Genomic DNA, 23,853 nt, shown 5'->3' with positions numbered 1-23,853 from the left:
CCATCCATCCATCCATCCATCCATCCATCCATCCATCCATCCATCCATCCATCCATCCATCCATCCATCCATCCATCCATCCATCCATCCATCCAATGGATCCATCCATCCATTGTCAGTTGATCACTAAATGTAATTGAATTGTTACATGTATGTAAGTCAGTCTGGCTGTTTTGCATAACGTTTTTCCACTCTGCTCTTGCATTTTGCTGATATTAGACCAGATTCTCCTCCTCGACTCAAATAACACTTTTTTTTTTCATCATTTTCTACAACAGTCACACATTCTAAATTGTGAGACACCAGCAAAAAAATTTGATTTAGTTAATCCAAAAGAGAAGTTATCATTCATCTTATTTCACATTTTAATTGCATCATAGAGCTTTAACTTTTTAATGCAGTGGTTTGAAAAGTGTCCCTGAACGCCTCCAGTAAATCCTGTTTTCCTTCCCAGAGAAAGGCATCTGTATATCGACGGTGTCCCTGTGGATTCTGCTTGTCTACACGGAGGCTTCGCTTCGACTCAAAGATCTTAATACCTCTCATCCCAACCTGTCTCATCTTTTCGCTGCACATTGGTATGCTGCTGTGATATAAATTTACCTTCTGGCTGATACAGCACCTGCCATATTTATTGGTAACTCTGGTAAAGATGTATGAATGCCCTTAAGATACTTCAGCATTTATTGCAGCTGCATAATCTCTCTACTCTCACTACTTTCACATAAAGTCATTTGCATCCTGTTTATTAAGCTTTCTTTAGTCAAAAATGCATCACCAGAGTTCTCTCCTAAGCTATCTTCTCTTGTGCTCACATGAAAGGTTTTCTTTCATGTGAGCTGAAAGGTTTTAATTTAGGTATTGGTGCTGGGATGAAATAGGATTTATTTTACATCTTATGAATCATTTTAGTGTCAATTTGACCATCTTATCCTAATAAAAGACCTGAAATCCCAGTTTGTTTGTTTTTTGAAAGACCATCCAATTTTTATTTAAATAAGGCCTGATAGTTCAAAGAGGTGCTAAAACTGTGTCATACTCTTTTGCAAATTTTGCCCAAACTGGCATTTCCAAAATTCAAGATTCTTGTGATGAAGTTTTGGATGATGTGAAAGGATGGTTGTGTGTTTATTGTGGGACTATAATCTGAAAGAAGCTTTAATCTCATCTGAATCAAGTTCCTTTTAAAGTATTAGTAGCATTTAACCAACTCTGCACAATTAGATTGGTGATGGCGGGACAGAAAAAATCTTTTTCATGGCATGCTTCTCAACTTATAGACAGTGTCTAGTGGTTGTTATGAAGATCTGCAGAAACCAAAACATGCAGGTAAGCCCACAAGTATTCATACACTTGGTAGATTTAGATGTAAAAATAATTTTTACTGAGCCAAGAAGTTGATTTCTGATAGATGAGGTAGGGATATCTCAAAAGATGATAAAATATTATAGGTTGAGAATCAATCGCTATCTGAACTTATTTACATTTTTACTAAAAAGCTGAATATCAAAGAAAATTATTCTAAGAATATTCCAGTAAGAAGAGTCAAGTCTATTCAGTTAAAAGACGACTTTAAACCTAAATCCAATAAGTATAAATAATATATTTTGTTGTCTTTTCCGTTTTGAACATTGACTAAGAAAAATTGACTTTTGTGTCATATTTATTCTCCAGTGCTGTCAATACATGTGGTGGACTCTGTACTGTTCATTATTTAAAAGTTGATCAATTAAAATCATTAGCAATCATTGTGTTGTTATTTTGCATAGACCAAAAAGATTGTTTTTACACCACTTGTTTGATGGTTACTAAAGATTGAGGTGCTGCTAAATTTGACACAGTTATTGTCAGTTTTTTGTCACATTCTCTTGCGCTTAGCCAAGCTGTGGCTCTACAATCTCCTTTGAGTTTACATTGTATTCTTGTAACTGCTTTGTTTTTCCTCATCTATCTACTTTCAGTATCGGCTATCCTGTTGTTTATCTGGGGTTTGATGCCACCTGCTACTTCACCAACATTTTCAAGCTGCGCATACAGAAAGCCGTGCAAAGCGAGAATGACTTTCACATGCACCTCCTTCAGCACTCGCTCCCTCCAGGCCTGCAGGTTTACTCCAAAACCAGCACAGAAGGCGGCAGCAGCAGTAAGTCTGGGCACCTGCAGCAGCACTTCAGCAACACTCCATGACCACCTTTGCAACCAGCTGCTTTTTGACTTTTTATTTGCTTCTCTCTCTCTGCATAAAATGCATGAGAAACGTTTGTGCTTTTCCACCATGAAGGTTTGAGGCAGCTCTATCAATGGTTTTGCCTTTTTATTCCTGGTTTCATTCTTTAAAACGAAACCAGGTTTTCATGTAGGAAAATTCACTGAGACTAAATTAGTAATAAAAAAAAAGAGTTGCGTAATAAACCACTGTATTTGACAGTTTTATTTCCCAGAATTTCCAATTAGTTTCTAAATGTGTCTCACGAGTGTCGTTATGCAAATGTCGCTACAAGCTGCAGTTTGCGTTTGTAAAATCACAGAAGAGACTGTTAAACCTTTAGTTTCTCTTCCTGCTGTTTCACAGCCTCTAAGTGGAAGGTCAAGCCTGAGCCTGGTCAGTACCAGTGTCAGAACGGTGCCATGGTCGCCCATGACGACGCACACAGCGCCGACTGCCTGCAGATCCGCAGTGAGGAGCGAGCGGCAGAGAAGGCAACGCAGGAGGTGAGGTCGGCCGAGCCAAGCCGACGACCGCCACCGCCGTTGTCATCTAAGAACGCCATGGCTGAATCCAAAGATCAGCTTCACAGTGGGGAAGGAGGACCAGAGTCGTCCATTACCCCGGAGAATCTACCTCAAGAGGATCAGGGAAGCAAAGCCACCCGAGCTGCCAAGAGCGCCTCCCCAAAAGCCCGCAGAAGCAACACAAACACTCCTTCACCTCCCGCAGGGAGGCCCGAGAAAAAACAGAGGACAAACTCAAAAACAATTAGCCCCAACAGGGACGCAGCGGACAAGAGCGCCACAGCGACGCAGAATCATCACACTGAGCAAATCAGCAAGTGTGTAGCTGTTTATTTACACCAGATTGGGCTTAAATTGGTGCTGAGATGTTTCTGCTTTTCATCAGACTGGAAGCAGAGCTGCGGAGGCTGAAGGGGGAGCTGCAGACGAGCAGGCAGAGCGAACAGGAGCTGCGAAGTCACATCTGTAACCTGACCAACAGCGAGAGGAGCCTGAGGCCGGAGGTCTCCCTCCTCAGACAGTCCAACATGCTGCTGCAGAGCAAGTGAGTGATCCACTGAGCCGCCTTGGAGAGCTGCACAAAATATTAACTATAAACATGGAAAAGCATAAAATGATACCAAAACGTGTCATCCACCAGTAGATGGGCAACAGATCTAATTTGTTAATTGTTCATGAATTATTTAAATAAATAAGTTTGAAATTAGTGTTGGAATAAAGGTGGAAATGGGTTTGGAAGGACCCTAATTCCAATCCTCTTTCCAACTCTAATGCATAGAAAATACTGTTGTTAGTACATAAATCATTGAACAGTTTAGCACCATAAGATCTGCTGTTGTTGTATCAACCTTCCAGACCTCTCAGGCCTTCTGGTTCTGGTTCTGCTCTGCATCCCCAGAACCAGAACCAAACATGGAGAAACAGCATTCGGCTTCTAAGCACCACAAAACTGGAATAAACGTCCAGAAAACTGCAAAATCTAGATTAATATCCCACTTGCTTAGAGTTGCTTTTGACACATAATCAATGAAACATTAATCAACAACCTGATGTGTATCGATGGTATTTGACAAAGGGTGCCAACTTACTACTCTACTCATCTCAGCCATGACAATAAATTTTATACTTTAAATTGTATTCCAGTATCTAAAGGAAGCAGCACATGAGAGACTTGGTTGTGTAAAATTACACTTTTTTCTGTTAGGTTGGTTTATGGCTCATGCGTTTTCTGAAAATTGCGTTCGTAGGTTTCTTTTGATGCTATCGGAGGAGACGTGCATTTCCATAATTTGAGGCAATTTTCTTTGCTGTACTGAAATTTCTGTGGCACGCTTCAAAAACACGTTATTATCGTACATTACCGCATTTTTTGTGAGGCTTTTTTCAAAGGCCATGGTTGAAAACTTAATGCAAGCCAAGCTGTGCTTGACTTTGCAATGTTATTGTGAAGTCTTCAAAACCTTGGAATGTTAAAGTCTAATTTGAGATAAGTATAGAAAAATGTTGCACTTTGAAAACTTTACTCCTTTTCCCAAAGCTACAGGAAATCGGAATATCTGAAAAGTAAATGACTTTTTGCATTGATGTATATTTAAATTGTGCCATTTATCTCGATATGCCAAATCAGGTTTAGTGTAACTTATTGGTTTCTTTTATTTAAAAACTAAAAACACTCTCATTTAGAATTTTAAGAAAAGGACAATTTTCTGGCTTTTTAAAACATATTTTTGTCAGGATTTTGTCAAATAAAACACTGCATTTTATTTGACACAGACTGATCAAGCTTTTTTTTATTTTACAGCTAATTTATTATATCAAGGTATTTTTATGACCAGTCTCCGTTTCTGCCTTCAGGATTCTGTGCTTGACTAAAACCAAGCAGAGGGACAAACAGACCTCAGCGCTGCTGGAGAAAAAGACCAGAGCTGAAGCAGAGGGCCGACTCTCCGCTGAGAAGCAGCTGGCGGAGCTTCAGGCTCAGAAACTGGAGGAGGCGGCGAATGCAGCACGGACCCTGACCAACAGGTAAACCCCTCTCGTCTGGCTCTTCATTGTGCAGAAGTGAGTGGGCGCCTTAAAATCCCACCTACAGCTGGTGAGAGTTAAGAGGAAGTCTGACTTTTTTTGTTCAACAAATCAGGAATCTCAACACGAGGTTTGACACGTCCACGCTGTGCAGCGACAGTAACATCTGGATTATTAGCTGCAAACTTATAATAAAAGCATTACTGAGGCTGTTACATTTGGGCCTAGTGGGGTTTCTGTGGTCACTGTGCTGGACTTATGAAGCAAACCTTGGTGAGGTCAGGCTTTCATCAACAACAAAAAAAACCGCTTTTTTGTCCTTCATAGAAGGATGTGCATGCCTTTATTGCAACTCGTCTCAATAACAGTAATACCCTAAAGCAGACATCAGTCAGGCTTCATTACATCGCCTTCCTGTTATCCAGAAAGCTGCTGCTGAGGCCATATTAGCCCTGCTTTCCGCCTCTCTGCAGCTCAGGATTGTTTTTAAAATTAGTGTTTGGGTTTTAGGCGCTCACAGGGCTGGTCACAGCTCACATTATGCAACTTTTATTTTCAGCAGGATAGTCAAGGATCAGTTCCTCCTTGATTATCCTTTTCAATTTGGTGCAGATCCGATGATATATATGGAAAGCAGAGTGTAACGTGCTAAACCTAATTGTTTTTAAATGTGATTTATATGGACAAATTGTTGGCACCTTTTTAAAGATGTGTAAAATACTCAAAATGAATTAATTGTTTGTTCCAGTAGCTCAATAATTAGTAGCAATAAGAATTCCTATATATTTCGAATCTAGCAGTTCTTTTCTTTTAGCTTTTAGAAGCTTATTGAGATCTATGAACTTTAAATACCATGTAATAAACACCCAAAGATAAAAAGAAATGTAATTTTTCCCAATGTAGAGAATAGTGGACTGAAAAGAAAGTCTTTAGTTTGCTTAAATTGAAGTTAGAAGTAGCTCCACATTAAATTTTAATGTTCTTTTTCTCTTGGAAGAAGTAAACGTGTTTGGCTGCCATTTTGTCTACATGTTGAGTTCTGCTTGGCAAGTTACAAACTCTACCCAGACGAAGGCTCTTTTTCTGCTAATGTTTGATTTTGTAACACTTCTGCTTTCTTTGGTGGTTTCGTTTTATATTTACAAAAACTGCAAATGTTCTGTTTTCTTTGTGTGTGAACTGGTCTGCTGATAATCCCGCTCCTTTCTCTCCAATCCAAACTGATAATCTCTCCATCTCCTACACCAGGCAGGAACACTGTGAAACCCAAATGTTGAGGAAAAGAGTTAAAGATCTAGAAACAGAGTACAAACAACTGCAGCTGGAGTATCAAGTGAAAGAGAGCCGTGTGGTAGATCTAGAGAGAGATATCGAGGTATCTTTTTCTTCTGTTTGGGAATGAACTGTGAGTTTAAGTGTCTGTGAGACCCAAATGGTCATGTACGTCGTTGTCCCGAGTTTGCTCATGATCTGGTTTTTGCTTTTTGAGTTGCTGTTTTTTTTGTGTTTTTTTTTGTTTTTTTTCTAGCAAACTGAACAATTTTCATCTGAGATTATTAGTTTTTTATTTCATTTTGGCCTTCAGTCGACATAATGCACTTTGTCATTACATCAGTGAGCAGTGTTACTGAATGGATGTTTGGTGTGCACGTTGTGCTGTGTTGGGATTTGATCTCGTATTAGTGGACGTACTCTTCACCATGCATGCTGAGATCAAAGCCAGGTCTGTTGAGAAACCATTGCACCTACTTTTAAAAGGACATTGCGTCAGTCAAGTTAAAATTATTACGACTGTTTTCTTTTTTCCCGGAGCAAAACCCCACAAAAAAAAAAAGAAAGAGAGAGAGAGAGGAAGAAAAGAAGTGGAAGAAGTTGGGAAGCCAAAGAAATGACTCCCTCTAACTCTCTGGGCTTAGCTTAATTCATGTGTTTTTATCCGTTCTGTTTCCAGGCATTGGGGAAGTACCGTTGTGTGGAGAAAGAGACAGACATGCTGCTCTCCACGTTATCAGCCATGCAGGAAAAGGCTCAACATCTGGAGTACAACCTGAGCGCAGAGACGCGCATCAAGCTGGACCTTTTTTCTGCTCTGGGTGACGCCCGCAGACAGCTGGAAATTGCTCAAGGTTTACAAACATTTTTCATTTTCACATTCTCATTTTCACCTGTCCAGGGTGTACTTCGACAGGTACACTCTGTACCTGTCGAGCAAACGTTTTGGGCCTCTCGCCCGAAACGTTTGCTGGAGATAGGCACCAGCAATTCTCCCGACCTCACTAAGGGACAAGGGTGTACAGAAAATGGATGGATGAACATTTTTATACATTTTCTCTTACAAGTGGCTTAAAATGTAAAATCTTTGATTAAAAATCTTCGCTTGCTTGTCTACAAATTGATTGCTAATTCATGACTTAAAAACTTTGTGAAGTAAGCAGACTGAGAGCTTTTACCCTGAATCCACCCAAATGAGTCAGCCTGCTAGAAAACAAAAGAAAATCCCTCAAATGCAGACAGTTTGACAAAGCCTAACCTCTTTAATATGTCATTAAAAGTCAGTATGAATTATTAATCGCATATCAATACATTAAAAAGGTTGGTACTTCGCTAGATTGCCAACAATCTAGAAATATGAATTTTTGTCTATTCATGTTTTATCCAGTTTTTGTTTTGTAATATCTGTTGTAAACTAAAACATAAGTGCACAAAAAGTGAGAAAGAAGCTGTTTTTGGCTGCCAACCCGTAAACCAGTTAACAGACTTTTCATTCATTTATAATGAGCCACAGACACAGCAAACTTGCCACAACTAAAAGTTTCAAAACTAGCATATTAAACTACGTTTGAGAATTTTGTCAAAGAAGGATAAAGTCATTAAATTAACAAACAGTAGTAAGGAAACATTAAGAAACAAAATAATTGCATTGCTTTATTTTTTGTATTTGGATCACATCAGAGCCTTTTACTTCAGTGTGAACTCATATACGACCCAGCTTTCCTCATAATGAAACTGGTACAAAAATCACATCTGTATTATTATATTTGAACTAAAGTCTGCTATGAATGCTACCAACCATGTGCACAATTTGGAGGCGTGTGCACTGAAATAAGTAGCATTTATTTTTTGAGAATCATTTAATAGTCATAGTAATAGTGACTTGAAGTTGTTTGAATTGTAGCCTGGAGAATTCACAATGTGCTCGTAATAGGCGCAGTTTGGAGGTGTGTGTGGTTCTGTGCAGCTCTAAAGTGCAATAAGTGAAAGAGCTTTGCCTCTTGGGAAGAGACGTTTTTTTTTTTTTTATCTTACTTGGATTTATGGAAATATAAGATTTAAACACATTTAACAGACCAGATGTCCTAAATCATCACAGATTGTAATGAATAATTTATGATCATAGCAAATTATATTAATTGAACAATTTAGAGCAAAGCAAAATACAAATCTATTTTAGATTTAGGAAAGTATTCTACTTCTGCAGCATAATTTGTAGAAATGGTTGTTTTTTTTTTCTTTTGCAAGATTACATTGTTTGGCTTTTTCTGTTTTCACTAGAAAACTGTGAGAAGTTTGTAAAGCAGGTTGGGGGGTTGGAAATTTACTCTGCGTTGATATTTTTTTGTCTCATAAAATGCGTCACATGTGTTTGATTAAGCCTTTTAATGTGTCACCTGCTGCAACATGTGCAGAAACTCATGAAGTCATCGCGCAGCAACACCCGGATGACTCATGCAGCCAGACTCGCAGCCATTAGTCACTTAGTGCTGTTTTTGTGTAAAGATGTATGAACAGTGGCAGATTGAAAATGACAAAGAAAGAATGTCATCCTTATGTGTTTATTGCCTTATAAAATCCTGCACTGTCTGCTGTCTCCTTCGGTGTCCGTGTCTTTACCCGTGCGTGTTTTTCTGTCTTGCAGACAAAGTGAAGAAGCAGGACAGGGAGATCCGCGAAATGAAGCAGAAGATTGCGGAGGTGATGGCGGTCAGCCCCGGCGTGTCATACGTGGCTCCGCGGCCCCAGGTACCTCAGTATCTCACCAAGCTGCTCAACTCTGAGCGCTACATGCTGAATCCACGAGCGCTGATGTACCAGTGTTTGAAAAAATAAAACAAAAAAAGAGGACCAAGTGGATCCCTGACGCATTCTCAGCCTTTCTTGCCAGGACCAGAAGAGTTTTTTTTTTTTTGGGTGTTTTTTTAAGTACAGAGCTGAAGCAAAGCGGTGAAGACGCCTGCGTCCGGTTACCAGTGGAAACAGCTACAAACCTCCTCAAGTCCAATTGCCTTCTGCTGCACTGTTGGTGCTAAACTTGGTGTTATTCATTATATATTTCCTGTTCTCCTCCCACATCAGAAAGTTTCTCTTACAAAAGCGAGGTATTTTATATGCAGAGCTGCTAACGGCGGCATCGTATCCATCGTCATCGAATGAGAGAAGCACAACATCGTTGCTTTTTCGGGCCTTGCAGACGAACAAACCTTTAGGTCGGGCGTTTGATGTGGATGTTCAATTGAAATGACAACAAAGTAGCAGAATACACAGAAGAAAGTCCATGTCTGAGAAAGAGATGCAAATTTTGTCATCTTTGGTAATTAAATTCAATAAAGTGAAGTATGTAGAACAAAAAAGGATTCAGTAAAATTAAACTTAAACCATTTTCGGAGGTACTGTTACCACTTTATTTATAATAATTTGGTAAAATCAGAGGTTTTCCCCACTCAATAATTTCACACATTTTCTGTGTGAAATTATAATGCTTCACAAAATATTTATTAAAAATCTTTTTACACATCCATCGGGGGGTTCTAATAAATGTGGAGGCTCTGCTACCTGACAACAATTGTATGTTTTATGCTTTAAAGAGTGCAAAATCTAACTCAATTTTTAATTCAACTGCACTATTAAATAGGCAAGCTAAAGACGTATTTAAAAGTGTATTCTTTCCTGTGAATAATTAATGAGAACTTTCCAACTTAGACCATTTGATGAATAAAAGAAACAGTACAGAAGTCAATATTAAAGCTGTCTTTTAACCTAAAGTCCTACTACATGTGAGTTTTTAGGACAGAGAAACTAAAGCAGCTGAATGGAAATTTAGCCATAATCTAACTTCAAGTTTACAGCTGTGCCACTCTGATGTAAACATACATATTTGATGTATTGGAAACTTTTTAGCCGTAAACATTTTTTTTTTGTAAATTAGTTTCAGTTAAGAAAAGTAAGATTTGTTAACTGAATAGTCTGAGTCCAAAATCGATTTAGTTGATGGACTTAATGTGAGTTTTGAATTATGAAATGTCTTTAATAAAATATAAATAACACGTCCACACAATTTGCTTTGAGAACATAAATGTGATTAATGACTAATTATTTTTGAAAACAAGCATGAAGCAAGATGTTCCTGTCAGCTTGTGTTGACTGTAAATAGAGGATTATTTGGATTGTGCTGAAATTCAGATCAAAGTTTTTGTTTTTTTTTACTCTAAAATGACTCAGTGTTTTGGAACGAGACCCTTCGGATTTGGAATATTTCTACGTTAGCAGATGTTAGCTTTGTTACGAAGCTTTTCTGGCTGCAGTCTGGGAGACTCTTTGGAGTATTTGATTGTCTCGTTGTTGTGGTAACACGAAAAAGGAGGAGCGCTGAAAACAAACTGCAACCCTTGCTTCAGCAGACATTTTGACGCTGGAAGCTCGTGTTTGAACTGAACTCAAACTGGCATTTGGAGGTACAAACGAAAACGTGTTCACCAAACATGGCTCACGGATTTAATTACTGTGCCTATATACGTCACTTTCAAACTGGGAAGTAAAAGAAGAATTTAATGTGAATGAGTAATGTGTTTGAAGTGCTATGTACTGTTTTTGTTTGGATTTATTTTGTACTCACTGTACAGAACTGAAAATTCCCACGCAGCTGAGAAACTCATCGTTGAGACGTGGCCATTTTGGTAGCTTTTTATTTACTGTCTTTCTAGGGTGTTTTATATAAAAGCTATTTTTTAGTCTTTGCTGTTCTTCTATTTTAACTGCTGTAATTTTGTACGGCAACGTGTTTTGTCAGCATGAAACGTGTTTTATCCAAGTGTTGTTTGAGCACACATTGTGGACTTCTGTACATGGATATTCTTGTACAAGGGCTAACATTTGTAAACCATTTTGGACAAATAATTGTTGAATTCAAACAGTGATGCTCTGGGGTTAGAGTCCCACTCCTGATACACCAGGATGTTTTTTTTTTTTTTTTTATAAATAATTTAAAATATTCAATTTTGTCCCATTTGTGTTGTCTTTATGTTAATTATTTCTACTGGGGGCCTTAAAGTTTTAATTTACACTTCAAAAATGTACCAACAAAATTAGCTTCTTTTTTTTAATATATAGGATTCCTAAACATTTGTTAATATTTTTCTTATTTTAATTGCAAGTAATTTCACACTTCTCAGTTTTCCATGTATGGGCAAATGTTACACAGTAGTCAAGCTTTTAATGCGAAAGTGAATGAATGGTTGAAACTTGGATGGATGGAAAAACCAAGGGGGTATTGGACGGTACATGAAAACATGAACGGATATACAAATGGATGGACTTATGAGAAAATGGACGGATGGAGGACATTTTAATAGACGCACAGAACAATAAAACCGCAGCGCTCAAGTCTGCAGCATGTTGAAGCAGATCTGTTTTGATGTGTAGTAGGAATCAGATTTCTGTTCTTACTTTTGGACAGTTGTTATAACGCGTTACCATGGCAACAAGGTGTTTTTTAATTACTGGAAGCAGCTGATCCGCCGTTTTTGAGACGTTCAAAGTCTTAGAGAAGCTGAAAACGAGGCTTCAACAATGCAAAGAGTAGAGAAAGACAGAGGAAATTCAAACTCATCAATCACAATGGCAAATGATCATATGTTCAACTACGTTTTTTTTTTTTATCTTTGATTCAAAATGTGTATGTTTTATAGTTTTGGGTTAATTACTACTGTGTTTTCTTTCAGGAAACACACTCCTTGATTAATCGACTACTAAATTAGTTGACAATTATTTCAATAATGCATTAATCACAATAAATTCCATCAATTGTTTCACCCCTACTGGAGATCTGTTCTGCCCATAAATTGTTTTGGTACTTTAATATGAATTACATTTAATTTCCTTTTGGGATACATATTCTTGAACTGACACAAAAGAACATGGCTGGATGAAATAACCGATAGTTGGATGACAGATAAAAGAGTCATTGATAGATGGATAAAACTGACTTTAAATCCAGAACAGTAAATAAAGTCTGAGAAAACAAATTAAGACAAACTCCATGTTGTGTTGGAACTCTGCTTTTTACACAGCTTTTAAAAAAAAGAGTCAAACACGTCAGGTGGAGATAATGTGTTTTGTTTTTTTTTATTACCATTTTAGTTGAGGAAGTGAAAAAGAGGGTAAAAGCTTTGTGGAAACAGCAAGGTGTCCAGCATACAGAGCACATGATGGTTACAGGCATGCCAGGCAGTCCCACACTCGTATCTACAGACCCTGTCAGGAGGTAGTCACAGCGCGGAGGACGCAGCTCAGGCTCACAGACATCTTGATGTTCCCTCCCAGCGCCGCGCGCAAGCCAGAGCCCACGGCTGGACAAGTTTACGAAAAGAAAAGGAGCAAAAGAAAATGTCCACTCATCCGACAGAAGTGGATTGAAGCCAGTAACTGAAGGGCAACAAAATCTACTTCCTGATGAGCGAAAACGGATTCCATGCATCGCTTTTACTTTTGGACCAAGAACCAAATGCGTATTCACCGGTGAAAATCCAGAACTTGAAAACTGATCACACCAACTTACTGAGTGAGAAATAAGACCTAAAGAGAACTGGGTGTTGAGGAGTGCTGCAATGTTTGCACTCTGGTCATTTTTCATAGAAACTAAACAGCTTGATTTAAAGAAAAACAGGGAGTTAAAGCATACAATCAGTCCCCGGCCTCTGTGCTGGAAGTGAAATAGATCAGTCAAAGAGAGACACACAAATAAATAGATTTTTTATATATATCTTAACCTGCTTGTCTGATTGTGTTGCAGCTGAAGGGTTTATGACTGCATGTGTGATAGTGGAACTCTAAAGCAAAACTGAAACTGCTTATGTTTCTTCCCTAGTTTTCCACCTGAAACTGATCCGAGGTCAGCAGGAACCTCAAAAGTTTAAACGACCAGACTTTAAGCTCACAACACTATAAACACACGCTTCAGTTTGTCGGGACAGCAGACAGACGCACAACTCCATTAAATGATTTAAGAAAAAAAAGAAAAAAGAAAAAAAAAGTTTAAAATGCAACTTACAACACTGACTTAAGGAAAATACTGCTGTTATCCATTTGATTTAGCTTTCTTCTATCATTTCCTTACCACTGAAAGAAATAAAACATCTGTACTTTCCATTAGGCAAATTACAATTTCCTCTTTCAGAAGACAAGAAGATGGCTGTATGTGGCGGGAGAAATTAAAAATAAAAATAAAGAGAGACCAACAACCACTTAGTGGCAGCTTTTCCCCCTAGAAGATACAAGAAGACGCTGCAGGATCTGCAGTCAGACCAAGGCTGCCCTCTCAGTTCTCACTAAAGCTTTTACAGCGATGTCGACGTGAAGCGAAAAGCTAGTCCTGCTGCGGAGGACGAGGAGGGCTCAGAGAAGGCCTGGCGAGTCCTCGGCTACGACGAAACGGTCACCGGATTGAGAGAGTCGTTCCGGCTGTAGAACCTGGAGAAGGCCTCTTCGAGAACGCACGCGAGCCGCGGCTGATCGCCCTGCAACGGCGAAAAGACGAAGTGAGAAGGATCCCACCTGGGATTGCCACAGAGAATCGGAGTCCTCTCTGCTCACCTCGCTGATGAATCCCAGCTGGACGAGCTCCACGGCCAGCTCTTGAACGTTCTCATCTGTGCAAAAGAACAAAAGCGATCACAAATTAAAGTTTTTTTTTTTTATGAAACATGATATAGGTGCACCGATAACAGTGGCTTGTTTCCTCTCACTACCAACTTCTCTAAGTTCATTTGACTAGAGAGTCCGGTTCGTTTGGCAGGGGTTTGAACATGTAATCAAACTCTGATGCTAACTGGACCGGAGACCAGGAAGCAGACTATAGTGCCTGGCATTCTGGGTAAATTCAACCAAAACAAACACGTAATGCTAGCAGGAGAAATGGCTCGTAGTCTTTTATCAAACAATCTGAATCTTCTTCAGAGGTTTTTGTGTTTTTCCTCAAGTGGTTTTTGGTGCAGCGCCACCACAGGCAAGAGGGGGAACAGGTTTTTTCAAAGGGTTTGGTTAATTTGACACTGTGAAAGTGAACTGCAACAGTTAAAAATGGAACTACTGTTGACACTCTGGTCCCCAATTGAACCAAGTCTACCAGACTATCAGATGCTAATTTAGAAGAAAAAAAAACAACAAACATCTGCAGCCAAAATAAATCAAAATCATAAGTGTTCAATGACTGTGCAAGCACCCAAATTATTTTAAAACCATAGAATCGAGAAAATTTTGTTAAGTCTTACTTACTTGGTAATAAATCACAGCTCAAGTGCCTGTTTAGTTTATCCTCAAGTTTCAACAACAACGTCAGCTGAAAGGAAAAAGAAATAAGTCAATATAATTTGAGCACAAAAACCTTTCCCCTCTTTGCCCCTCGACTGAAACCTACGTGATGCTTGGTGCCCTCATCGACAGGCTCGATGTTACACTGCATCTGGAGGACCTGGCAGCACAAATGGAAACGTGTTTGAGACTCATTGTATATTTGTGCCATGAAATAATGAGAGCAGAGTAAGACGGCAATCCGTGTCCGGACAAAACAACTTGATCTTTAGAGAATAATGTTTAATGTTTACACTTTTCATTGCCCTGAACAAACCGATTTGACACAGCAGCTCAGTTATTTTCACTTTCCCCCTAACTCTCTGACTTCTCCCTTTCAATGATGTCTAAAAAAAAAAAAAGAAAACCATGTGAATTTGATGCCTTAGAAGGGTCTGAGGTCTGCAGTTCCCACCTTTCTGGTCTCAACCTCTGCAGGTTCAGGTGTTGGGGATTTGACTGAAGGTGGGACGATGGGCGACTTAACGGCTTCCTGCTGAGGTTGCTGTGGACGGGGCATCCCGAAAGCGGTCAGCGGATAAATCCCATTCCTGATAACACGAAGAGGGAAAGCAGTAAAACGTCAGAGCTTCAGAATTAACAATAAAAGTGACAAAAACAGAAGAACTCACAACTTCCTTGCTGATTCTTCAGGACATCAGCAACAAAGAAGTTTGATTTTAATCAGTAAACATCAAATAATAACTGTATTCAATCATGTTTTCCCAGTGGAGAAGAGTCAAAGTAACACTCCAAAGAATAGTGTTAGTTTTCAGAAATCATTCCTTGAAATGTATCATCATAAATGAAAATATCATGCTAAGAATTTTTTCATGTTCACAGTAAGTAATATCATGAGAAATACCAGATGTAAATATGTTGGTACTCAAATCCAAACGGTTGTTTAAGACGTTTCCAACCAACTGAAACCTAAAGTGTTTTAGAAACTAGATTAGCAAAACAAATCTGCTATTACCTCACATCTTCCAGGAACTTGTCCAGTTCTAATGCAGGAAACTGAGAGAGCCTGATAAGAAGGGGGGGGAAACAACAAATATAACCTGTGGTGTTTGTAGCTACGAGTGTTTTTATACACAAGATTCTGTCTGTAATCAATTCAAAATCAAAAGAGTCAAAAATTGCAATCAACTAATCTCCAAAGTGAAAGACTTACTTCATCTGAACTCCGTTCTTGGTTTCAACGATGACCAGGTTGGGGTCCATGTTCTTCGTCATCTCCTCTAGAGCGTTTTCTGGAATCATATCTGCAGAAACGAAAACGGAAATCTCACAGAAAGAAAGCTGAAGATGGAAGGCTTGAAGTTCGTCTTAAGCTGATTCACAAACTAAAAAATAGCTCTGGTTGCACTTCCAGAACTTCCTGAAGGCTCCAATCTGCTCTGATTTTCCTGCTGATCTCTATTTAGGGTTTCTACACAGTCTGGAATGGGAATTTCTTTTTTTTTTTAAGTTTAAAATCTGTACTTAAGAATGTTCAGTAGCTATGTTCATTATCATTAGTGCAACAAAAACCTGCAACAAAGTCAGCATCATTGAATCTTTTCACATATAGCAAAAAACACTGTATAACTGTGTGCAGGTTTGGTCCTCATACCCAACAATAAAGTGCTCATTAACAAACTATAAAAAGTCACAATTTGTAGGATTTAGGCTAAGATTGGTGAGAATGCAGCAACAATACAGAATGTCTTTCAACACTGATCTAATGTTTGCCACAAATCCTGAAGGTTTAATTCCAGCTCAGCGCTAACAGATTTACAGCTGAGCAGCTTCAGACTCCAACAGCAGGAAATAATTCTGTAACCCAGAAAGTGCAAATAAGCAAAGCAACTTAAAAAAAAAAACAACGTAATAACAATGTAAACGTATAACACAGTTTGAATGTGTGTGCCGACGTACGTTGGTGGCTGACGATGCAGTGTGCGGCTAGCAGCTTGAGTAAGGGCACCTCAAACAAGGCGGGGTGGAACAGCAGCTCTTTGGCTGTGGGTCTTTTGCTCGGGTCGACCTCCAGACACGTCTGGATGAATTCCTGAACGTGTGAGAAAGGCGGAAAATAATAAGATGCAGAGTTGGTGCTCCTAAAGCTGACTGAGGTCTTAAGCTGCAGTTCTTCACTGACCCGCTGCAGCGGGTCTTCTAGGGACTGAATGGCACTGTTTATGGCTTCTTGGGACACATACGACGAATCTCCATTACTCTGGATTTCCAAAACAGCCATCTGACAAAATGAATGGACAAAAAAAAAAAAAAGGAGTATAAATCAGGGTTCACACACATCAAGTTTTCAAAGTTATCTTGTACTAGTCCACTACTGGCACCAAGTAAATTAAAATATAGCGACATTTTATGTTTTGAATTAGCTCTTACATACACCCTATAAACTTGACTGGTCTGAGAAAGTTAAAAAAAAATCTCTAAAAAACATTCTGGCATTTAGTAAATAGAAATAATTGTGGTAATTCTAACTAACCTAAAACAAAAAGAGTTTAGACTAATGGCTTCAAATAAATCTGCATGCATCTTTTTATTATCTTTAAGTATCTGGCCTCAACTGTAAATGACATTTTCCAAATCTAGACTTTTAATCAAACGTTAGATTTCACTTCATTACAAAACTTTGACGTCTGAATGTTAGCATTTTTTTGTACAGAAATCAAGCAGAGCACTTTGAAAATCTTGAAAACATCTAATTGAAATTCAAGCGTTTAAGGAATTCAAGACCCGTACAAACCCAACATGCGAAACATGAGCGAACAGTGTACTTGCTCTCGCTACTAGTCATTATTTAAAAAGAGAACACTGGAAAGAAATTGTCGAAAACACGAATCTCACTGCCTCTCACCTCTAAGGCGCACATTCCGAAGGAATAAATATCCACCGCTGTGGTAACATTGGCAACAGCTGGAAGCCGAAAAAGGTAAATTCATATGAGAGAAAGAAAACAAAAACAGCACAGAGCTGCGTGACGGTATTTTGAACTCGGCAGGATCTTGCCTCCATATTCTGGAGCAAAGAAGTGGAGGCACTTCTGCTCCTCCCGGCAGGTCTTCACATGGTTATTGATGGTGTCGGGGGCAACTAGAAGAGGGCAAAAAGGAGAACACTTTGTAAACTGTGTCTGTAGAGACACACAGCACCGGACTTGAGCCCAGAAAACCGATCGTATTAATTCTAGAAAACTTGAGACGAGGCTCACCCGAGCCGATCTTGATGAGGCCGTTGTGCTGGATGAAGATGGTGTCGCAGGTCAGGTTGCCGTGGATGATGGCAGGTTCACAGGAGTGCAGGTAACTGGAGGCGAACGCACAATAGTTACGACGATTTCTATACAAGTGGCCACCTTAATAAACACCTAAACCTGGATTGAAATCAATATTCTATTCATGTTTATGTTACGCTGCGTTACGAAATAGCTGAGCTGACTTATCAAAGTTGTAGCTCCTTGTAAAGACTTGTTCAGAAACAGTGTGCGTCTAATTACTGCTAACTAACCTGAGGGCAGACAGTATCTGCGTACACCAGCGCTTCCAGGCCTGTCAGAAAGCAAACAGGTCAGCAGAAATGAATTCTTGGCTAAAACATGTTTAAAAGAAAAACAAAAACAGGTTTAACAGGATTTGTATTTTCAATCCGAGTTATAAAGCCAATTTCAAAGTTGAGGCATTTGAACATCTGGCGATGCAGTCGAACGTTTCAGACCTTTTCATTCATGGTTTTGTGGTTTTTCTTTGTCTTTTTCAAGAACTGCTTGAGACTGCCTGATGACATGTACTCAGTGATGAAAATAACCTGCAAAAAATTATATGTCACAATCAAAACGAAGATGAACGTTTTGTCCATGTGATTTAAAAAAATAAAAGTAGTAGTGACATGTCTTCATACCCTGGCTCTGTTTTCCTTCACATCTGCCCAGTACTTGTGGAACTTCACAATGTTCAAGTGTTCCAGCTGGATTAAATTGTCAAACACAGCCTTCACCTTTTCCTGTGATATAAAAGAGAAAAATTTTACTTTTAAGTACAAAGTTGTTTAAAAAAAAAAAAAAAAAGATAAGACGACTACACTCAATTTTACTTCCCTGCCATTTTTCACCGAATCGGTCAAAAATAAAATGCAACTTCTGCTGTTATGCTAGTTATGCTGCATTCAATATGTTGTCCTACACCGAACACCCTCAAAGACAACATTCCAACTCTGAGGTCTTCAACCCAATCTAAAAATTAACTGGAAACGTGTGGCCAGAAGGTTGGTAACCCAAACCTTTCAACTAATTTTCCCTGTCGGTGAACGCACCATAACTAGAGACCGGATCTTTCACTGGAGAAAAATGTTGACAGGCACTCTGAAGGACAGTGTAATTTCTAAAACGCTAACACATAACTGTCTGCATTAATAAAGCCGTACAGCAACATCTTCTCCCTTGGTAGCGTGTAAACAGTAACAAGTCTGACCATTTTAACATTGGACGCTTTTTAACGCATTTTACCTCCTGCAGTTTGAAGTTCTTCCTTTCTGAGAACATGACTTCATTCCACACCACCTCAACCCCTTCCTCTGTGTCCATGGCCAAATAAGCATTATCGATCCCAGGCACATTACGCTGATTCACCTTTAATGAGGGAAAGAAAAACGATTAGAGCACCGGCGTGTGAGTCATTAAATCGCAGCTAGTAATCAAAACGATGGTGATTACAAGAGACTATTTGAGCTGCTCCACACCAAATATAAAAGGAACGCTAAAATGTGGTAAACAGACAAAACTCTATCTGATTTGGTTTAGTATCTTGAAAGTATTTACTTCTGATTCGTTTTTCACATTATGTGACGAGGATTAAACTAGTACAGAAAATGGATGTGTGGGTCAAAGAAACAGCTGTATAATCACAATAAATAGCAATGCAGACACTTTTTAAAAAGAAATTAAACTTGTAAAAAAAAAAAAAAAGATAGTTTAATGTGGTGCACTGCACTTCTGCATTTTGAAGCACAAAAAAGGTAGTAAACCATCATCTGCTTGCAATCCTTCTTGGTTTTATTAGTGCAGACACCTCTGTGCCATAACTTAATGCAGAACAGCAGCTCTGTAACTGTTTATGTCAGGTCATCATTCTTTTATTTCTCTATTATCAACAGTTTGATTAGTTCCAGATCATGTCGATAGATCCAATTCCCAACAAATCCCCTCTCCATTTCAAAAGATAAACTTCCCAGTTTTGCGCAAACTTGAATGAAGATGCTCAGTCACACGTACCTCTTCCCTGCGTTTCTGCCAGCGTCCACACGGGCTTTCCTCCAAAATCTCTGACTCATCCTCGCTCTCCTCTTCCTCGTCCTCCGTGGCAGCAGTGGGAGGAGGCTGGGTCACCGTGGACACCGGCGGCGACACGGATGCCACCGCTTGGCCTGCGGGCGCAGCTGCCCCCGAGTCCGGCTTCGTCTCCTGGGCAGGATCCGGGGCCTGCCTGCTCTCTCCTTCAGACATCTTCTCCGCTGTCAGGCCCAATAGCCTGCTACGTAAAATAGAAATCATAACATAAACGTATTCATTACCTCTAAAGTGAGCTCTACACATTTTAAAACTAGCCTAAAGAAGAGAATGACAAGTAGTTTATGAAGACGACAGCAGTAAGAGGAAGTTAGCATTAATTATCTGGCTTTGACAGATAAACGTATCTCAAACAGAAGTGAACATACTTTATAAAGCAGTACTTGCCTGTAAAAAACGACAAAATTGACGATTGCAGCTCCAGTTTATCAGAGTCTCACTGCTACAGACCAATCCAGGCAGAATGTTAAGTCCTGTTAGCTTTAAATCTCAGGTTTCTCAACGGAGAGACGGCTAGCCTTGACGCTGCTAGCTCCTTGGTTATGGTCAGTTACGAACTTAAAGAGCAGAAAACCACCGCTTAGTTTGCAGCAACGTTCAAAGCGGATGGTTTTTGTTTCCTGAAAACGTGTATTAACGATTTCTCTTTCTTTAGCTAAAAAAACAAGCTCGTTGCTAACCAGCAACGGTTTCAGCAGCCCACCGCCCCTTTGCTGCCTCTCAAGACTCCAGCCTGCTAATGTGTGCTCTGAAAATAGATCCTGCTGTTGGTTTTGAGAAAACGACACAACACTGCAACAGAACTAATCGCGTTTACTGGTTGTTGACATCATAACAGCTCACAAAACATCGATATGACACAGAAAAAGCAGTTAACTGTGTCAGATAATGTTTCTTCGAACACAACGGCTGACGACTTGAGAGCTAGCTGCAACATTTAGCTACTTATGATGGCGACAACTTCCAGATGCACACTGCTCTAACGAGCCGAGGCTGGTTGCCAGGTAAAACTCTTACTATCCCCCTTTATGGCCTTCTAAGGAAGGTGGAACGAAAATTGGAGTCTCTATACGGGAAATATGAATAATGACTTTTTCGAAAAAGATTTTTTATCTTCTTCTGTACATTTACCAACTTCTCATATATAGAAACAGATCCTTCCTCCATTTCTTGCAAAACAGCTCAAGCTCAGTCAAATTGGATGAAGAACAGTCTTTTTTCATTGCTTTGCCGATCCTCTTCTGTTTTTGCAAACTTGAACAGGTTTTTTCCCAGAATTCCCCTATATTTAGCGGACTCCATATTCACATCAACCCTATAGTTGATCATCTTCCCTATTTTAGTTTTTTTTTTAAACATACCCACAGCATGATGCTTCCTCCCTCATGTTTCACTGTAATGTTTAATGTTAGTTTTCTTTTTGTATTTACATTTCCTTCTTTCACATATTTGCTGCATTAAAAACTTCAAACAGGTCTTCTTATTGCACTCTTTAAACAATGGTTCTCTTCTTGTCACTTTAATTTAATAAATAAAGTCGCCTCCAAAACACAATGAAATTTGTGGTTGCAGCTTTAAAAATGGTTTCAAAGTTACAGACACCAACAACAGTCAGGAGAAAACTAAAACTGCGTAACCAAAATAAAATGTAAACAGCTGAAATTTGACATAAAATGACCATAATTTGATCAAAAATTCTTTGGGGCAGTTAATTAATATTAATGAGACACCTATAAAGCAAACTACAGCATCATTATGGTGTGGGAAAAGTGGGAAATTGTATGGTAAATCTTTTGTCTTTTGATTTCGGTATTTTTTGTACGTTTACTCCTTAATTTTTAGGCCACAACTTATTTAGTGTTTTTTGCTTGTTTGCTTTAGATGGTTGTTTTAAAAAAAACAAGCTCAAACTGTTTTATTGTGTTTGAGATACTTCAAATGACAATGGTGTAAGAATACGTATTTTTCTCAAACCTGGCAACCTTGTCCTCAACCGCCCTGTGTTTGTATTTGTTATGGACACTGGCTGAGCGCAAATTCAACCAATCAAAACGAGATAAGTCATGATTGGTTGGTTTTCTGTGACAGAAAAAGAGGTAAAGTATATTTTATTACCACTAGGGGTCCCTATTGCTACCATTCATTTAATGTAAACTACCTTAACATGCCCACTTCGATTATTTTTTTCACTGTGGAGAAGACTGATGGCAGCAGATATGTAATTTCTTTTAAAATACACTTAGTCAGATATCAAGATGTTAGTGTTTGTTGTAATTTTGATTTATTCTGCAAATATTGCAGAATATTTGCAGAATATATCAATATTGCAGAATAAATAAAAATTCTCATCCTATTATTAAAATCTAGCTGGAAAACATTGCTTTGTGGGGGAATTTATGATTTTTAATATATACTTAACTACATATTTCATTCCACGCTGTTCATCTGACAGCTACACTGTGAACTTTGGATATTGAGAACCTCTGAGAAGCCTCCTCCCCTTCTTAAAAAGGTTTATATTTAGGTGCCGCTACTCCAGGGGCACTGCTAGTGTGGGAGTGTGGCTCTTAGCCCACAGAAGCAGTAATAACCTTTGCTTTAGAAAAGAAAGGAACTAAAAGTGATTAGTTTAGGATAAAACACAGGAAGTTTCTCAGGGTTATTTTGCAATTTCACATGTTGTTTCAGCAAAGAAAAGTCCCCAACTTGCAGTAGTGGCACTAGAGGGTTAGATAATGGAGGACGGGAACCATCCAGAGAAGGAACCTGTGGTTGAGAAAACAAAGGTGAAAGTGCTTCTTGACACTGAGGCGTCACTGGAGGCTGATGGCAATGCTGACTTCGGGATCACAGGAGCAAACTCCATCTACTCGGCCATTCTCAGCAGAAACGAGGCCGTCAAAGATGAAAAGCGCCTGAAGACCTTTTTGGAGCTGAGGGATAAATATGTTACGAAGCATGTTCTTTTTGAGGACCCTCTCTTCCCTGCAGACGACTCCTCACTTTTTTACAGCGAGAAACCCACAATGAAGTTCGAGTGGAAACGTCCCTCAGTGAGTATACCCTTCTCGGTTTTTGTCAGATGCTTCAGGATATGTTGCACCTAACGGAGAGGAGGCTTTAAGTTGTCTATAAAAGCTCTCCACAACAAACCCTGTATATCTCAACACCTCCACTGCAGCACATGGGCAAAGCATTTGGTTGATATGGCAGCAATGAGAAGCAAGTGCATACTTGTGGGTTATCACCTTCCAGTCACACTCAGCAGACTAACACTGGAAAATGTAAAGGCAAAGTTACACTTGTACATCTTTCTGAGACACACGTGAGTTTGAGATTTGTCTTTGACCACATGTAACCTTTTGTAGCAGGTGTGACAGGAGCGTTTGGCAGAAACTAGCATCATTTGAGACACTTACCCCGACCCAGAGTGCCGGCCAACTTACTGACACAGATCTGCACGCTAAAAACAAACATAGACATTGCAGAATCCTTATCTAAGACCTGAGCTTACAGCATTAGACAGCCTTGTAAACTGTGGTTAAAAACGAAAACATCCTAAACTTAAGGAGCGCTGCAACGGAACGTCAAACGTATAAACAGAAAGTGCGCTCACTGTAGCAGAATAATCTCACACTGAGAGGAAATGTTACTGAAGCATTCTTCGATTTATGCTTTACTTTTGTAAGCTGACCAGAATTTCTGTTGTTTTTTTTTTTGTTAGTAATTATTGATTTTCTGTTCCCTTGGTGAATAAATATAAATTCACAGAAAGAAGGTAAAACAAGCTTTAATTCTCACTGTTAAACATTGCAAAAAAAAAAAAAAAAAAAAGAGTATCATCTTGGGAACACAAGTTCTCCATAACAACTATAAGATGCAAATCAAAGTTAGCATGTGAGGTTCTCTGAACTCTGCTGTTACTCACAGTTAAGAGTGGTGGGGGATCCGTGATGCTGTGGGCCTGTTTCTCTTTCAAACATCCTGGGAATATTGTTAGAATTAAAAGCCTCATGAGTACTATAATATAATAACAAATTGTTATATTAAAGTTAAAAAAAAAATGTCATGGCTACTTCTAGAAAAGTTAAAATGGGTCATAATTTGTTTTTCTTCTTTTTATA

General features: G+C 39.0%; 3 protein-coding genes across 7 annotated transcripts in view; 2 read left to right on the top strand and 1 right to left on the bottom strand.

Moving 5' to 3' along the window:
* Positions 1 to 12,069, top strand: part of LOC103457426 (macoilin-1) — an 18,988-nt gene extending 6,919 nt beyond the window's left edge. For 2 of the 3 annotated variants that reach the window (XM_008397533.2, XM_017302211.1), the window contains 8 exons: positions 455 to 578; positions 1,962 to 2,143; positions 2,573 to 3,050; positions 3,119 to 3,277; positions 4,588 to 4,758; positions 6,007 to 6,133; positions 6,710 to 6,884; positions 8,675 to 12,069. In XM_008397533.2, the coding sequence (XP_008395755.1) occupies positions 455 to 578; positions 1,962 to 2,143; positions 2,573 to 3,050; positions 3,119 to 3,277; positions 4,588 to 4,758; positions 6,007 to 6,133; positions 6,710 to 6,884; positions 8,675 to 8,865 (1,607 nt within the window). In that variant the 3' untranslated portion in view covers positions 8,866 to 12,069. The remainder of the gene's footprint in view (positions 1 to 454; positions 579 to 1,961; positions 2,144 to 2,572; positions 3,051 to 3,118; positions 3,278 to 4,587; positions 4,759 to 6,006; positions 6,134 to 6,709; positions 6,885 to 8,674) is intronic. The other variant, XR_532437.2, reaches the window with a different exon arrangement.
* A 62-nt stretch (positions 12,070 to 12,131) lies between these two features.
* On the bottom strand, positions 12,132 to 20,723 carry nrbp1 (nuclear receptor binding protein 1). 2 transcript variants are annotated; one of them, XM_008397535.2, is made up of 18 exons: positions 20,117 to 20,723; positions 19,655 to 19,913; positions 18,890 to 19,012; positions 18,286 to 18,387; positions 18,103 to 18,192; positions 17,896 to 17,936; positions 17,600 to 17,694; positions 17,398 to 17,481; positions 17,246 to 17,304; positions 16,523 to 16,621; positions 16,300 to 16,432; positions 15,554 to 15,644; positions 15,356 to 15,406; positions 14,795 to 14,930; positions 14,447 to 14,500; positions 14,305 to 14,368; positions 13,624 to 13,679; positions 12,132 to 13,547 (listed from the first exon to the last, which is right to left on the bottom strand). In XM_008397535.2, the coding sequence occupies exons 2-18, from the start codon at positions 19,883 to 19,885 to the stop codon at positions 13,452 to 13,454; spliced, it is 1,605 nt and encodes a 534-aa protein (XP_008395757.1). In that variant the 5' UTR covers positions 19,886 to 19,913; positions 20,117 to 20,723; the 3' UTR covers positions 12,132 to 13,451. The 2 variants fall into 2 exon arrangements, with proteins under 2 accessions (XP_008395757.1, XP_008395756.1); XM_008397534.2 differs by having other exon boundaries at positions 19,655 to 19,910; positions 20,117 to 20,722.
* Positions 20,724 to 22,264: 1,541 nt separating this feature from the next.
* capn3b (calpain 3b) overlaps positions 22,265 to 23,853 on the top strand; it is a 10,462-nt gene continuing 8,873 nt past the window's right edge. For both annotated transcript variants that reach the window (XM_008397544.2, XM_008397545.2), the window contains exon 1: positions 22,265 to 22,782. In XM_008397544.2, the coding sequence (XP_008395766.1) occupies positions 22,465 to 22,782 (318 nt within the window). In that variant the 5' untranslated portion in view covers positions 22,265 to 22,464. The remainder of the gene's footprint in view (positions 22,783 to 23,853) is intronic.

The sequence above is a fragment of the Poecilia reticulata genome, linkage group LG21 (assembly GCF_000633615.1).
Source record: "Poecilia reticulata strain Guanapo linkage group LG21, Guppy_female_1.0+MT, whole genome shotgun sequence".
Taxonomy (NCBI): Eukaryota; Metazoa; Chordata; class Actinopteri; order Cyprinodontiformes; family Poeciliidae; genus Poecilia; species Poecilia reticulata.
Note: the sequence above shows the minus strand (reverse complement) of the source record. Positions and strands in the feature narration are given on the sequence as shown.

What these genes read in the sequence shown, in the direction of transcription:
- nrbp1 (XM_008397535.2), bottom strand. Translation starts at nt 19,885, where the DNA reads ATGTCTGAAGGAGAGAGCAGGCAGGCCCCGGATCCTGCCCAGGAGACG. An exon ending in TCGGAATGTGCGCCTTAGAG is followed by an intron (nt 16,622 to 17,245) that starts GTGAGAGGCAGT and finishes TCATTTTGTCAG; the next exon opens with ATGGCTGTTTTGGAAATCCA. An exon ending in ATGAGGGCACCAAGCATCAC is followed by an intron (nt 14,369 to 14,446) that starts GTAGGTTTCAGT and finishes TTTTCCTTTCAG; the next exon opens with CTGACGTTGTTGTTGAAACT.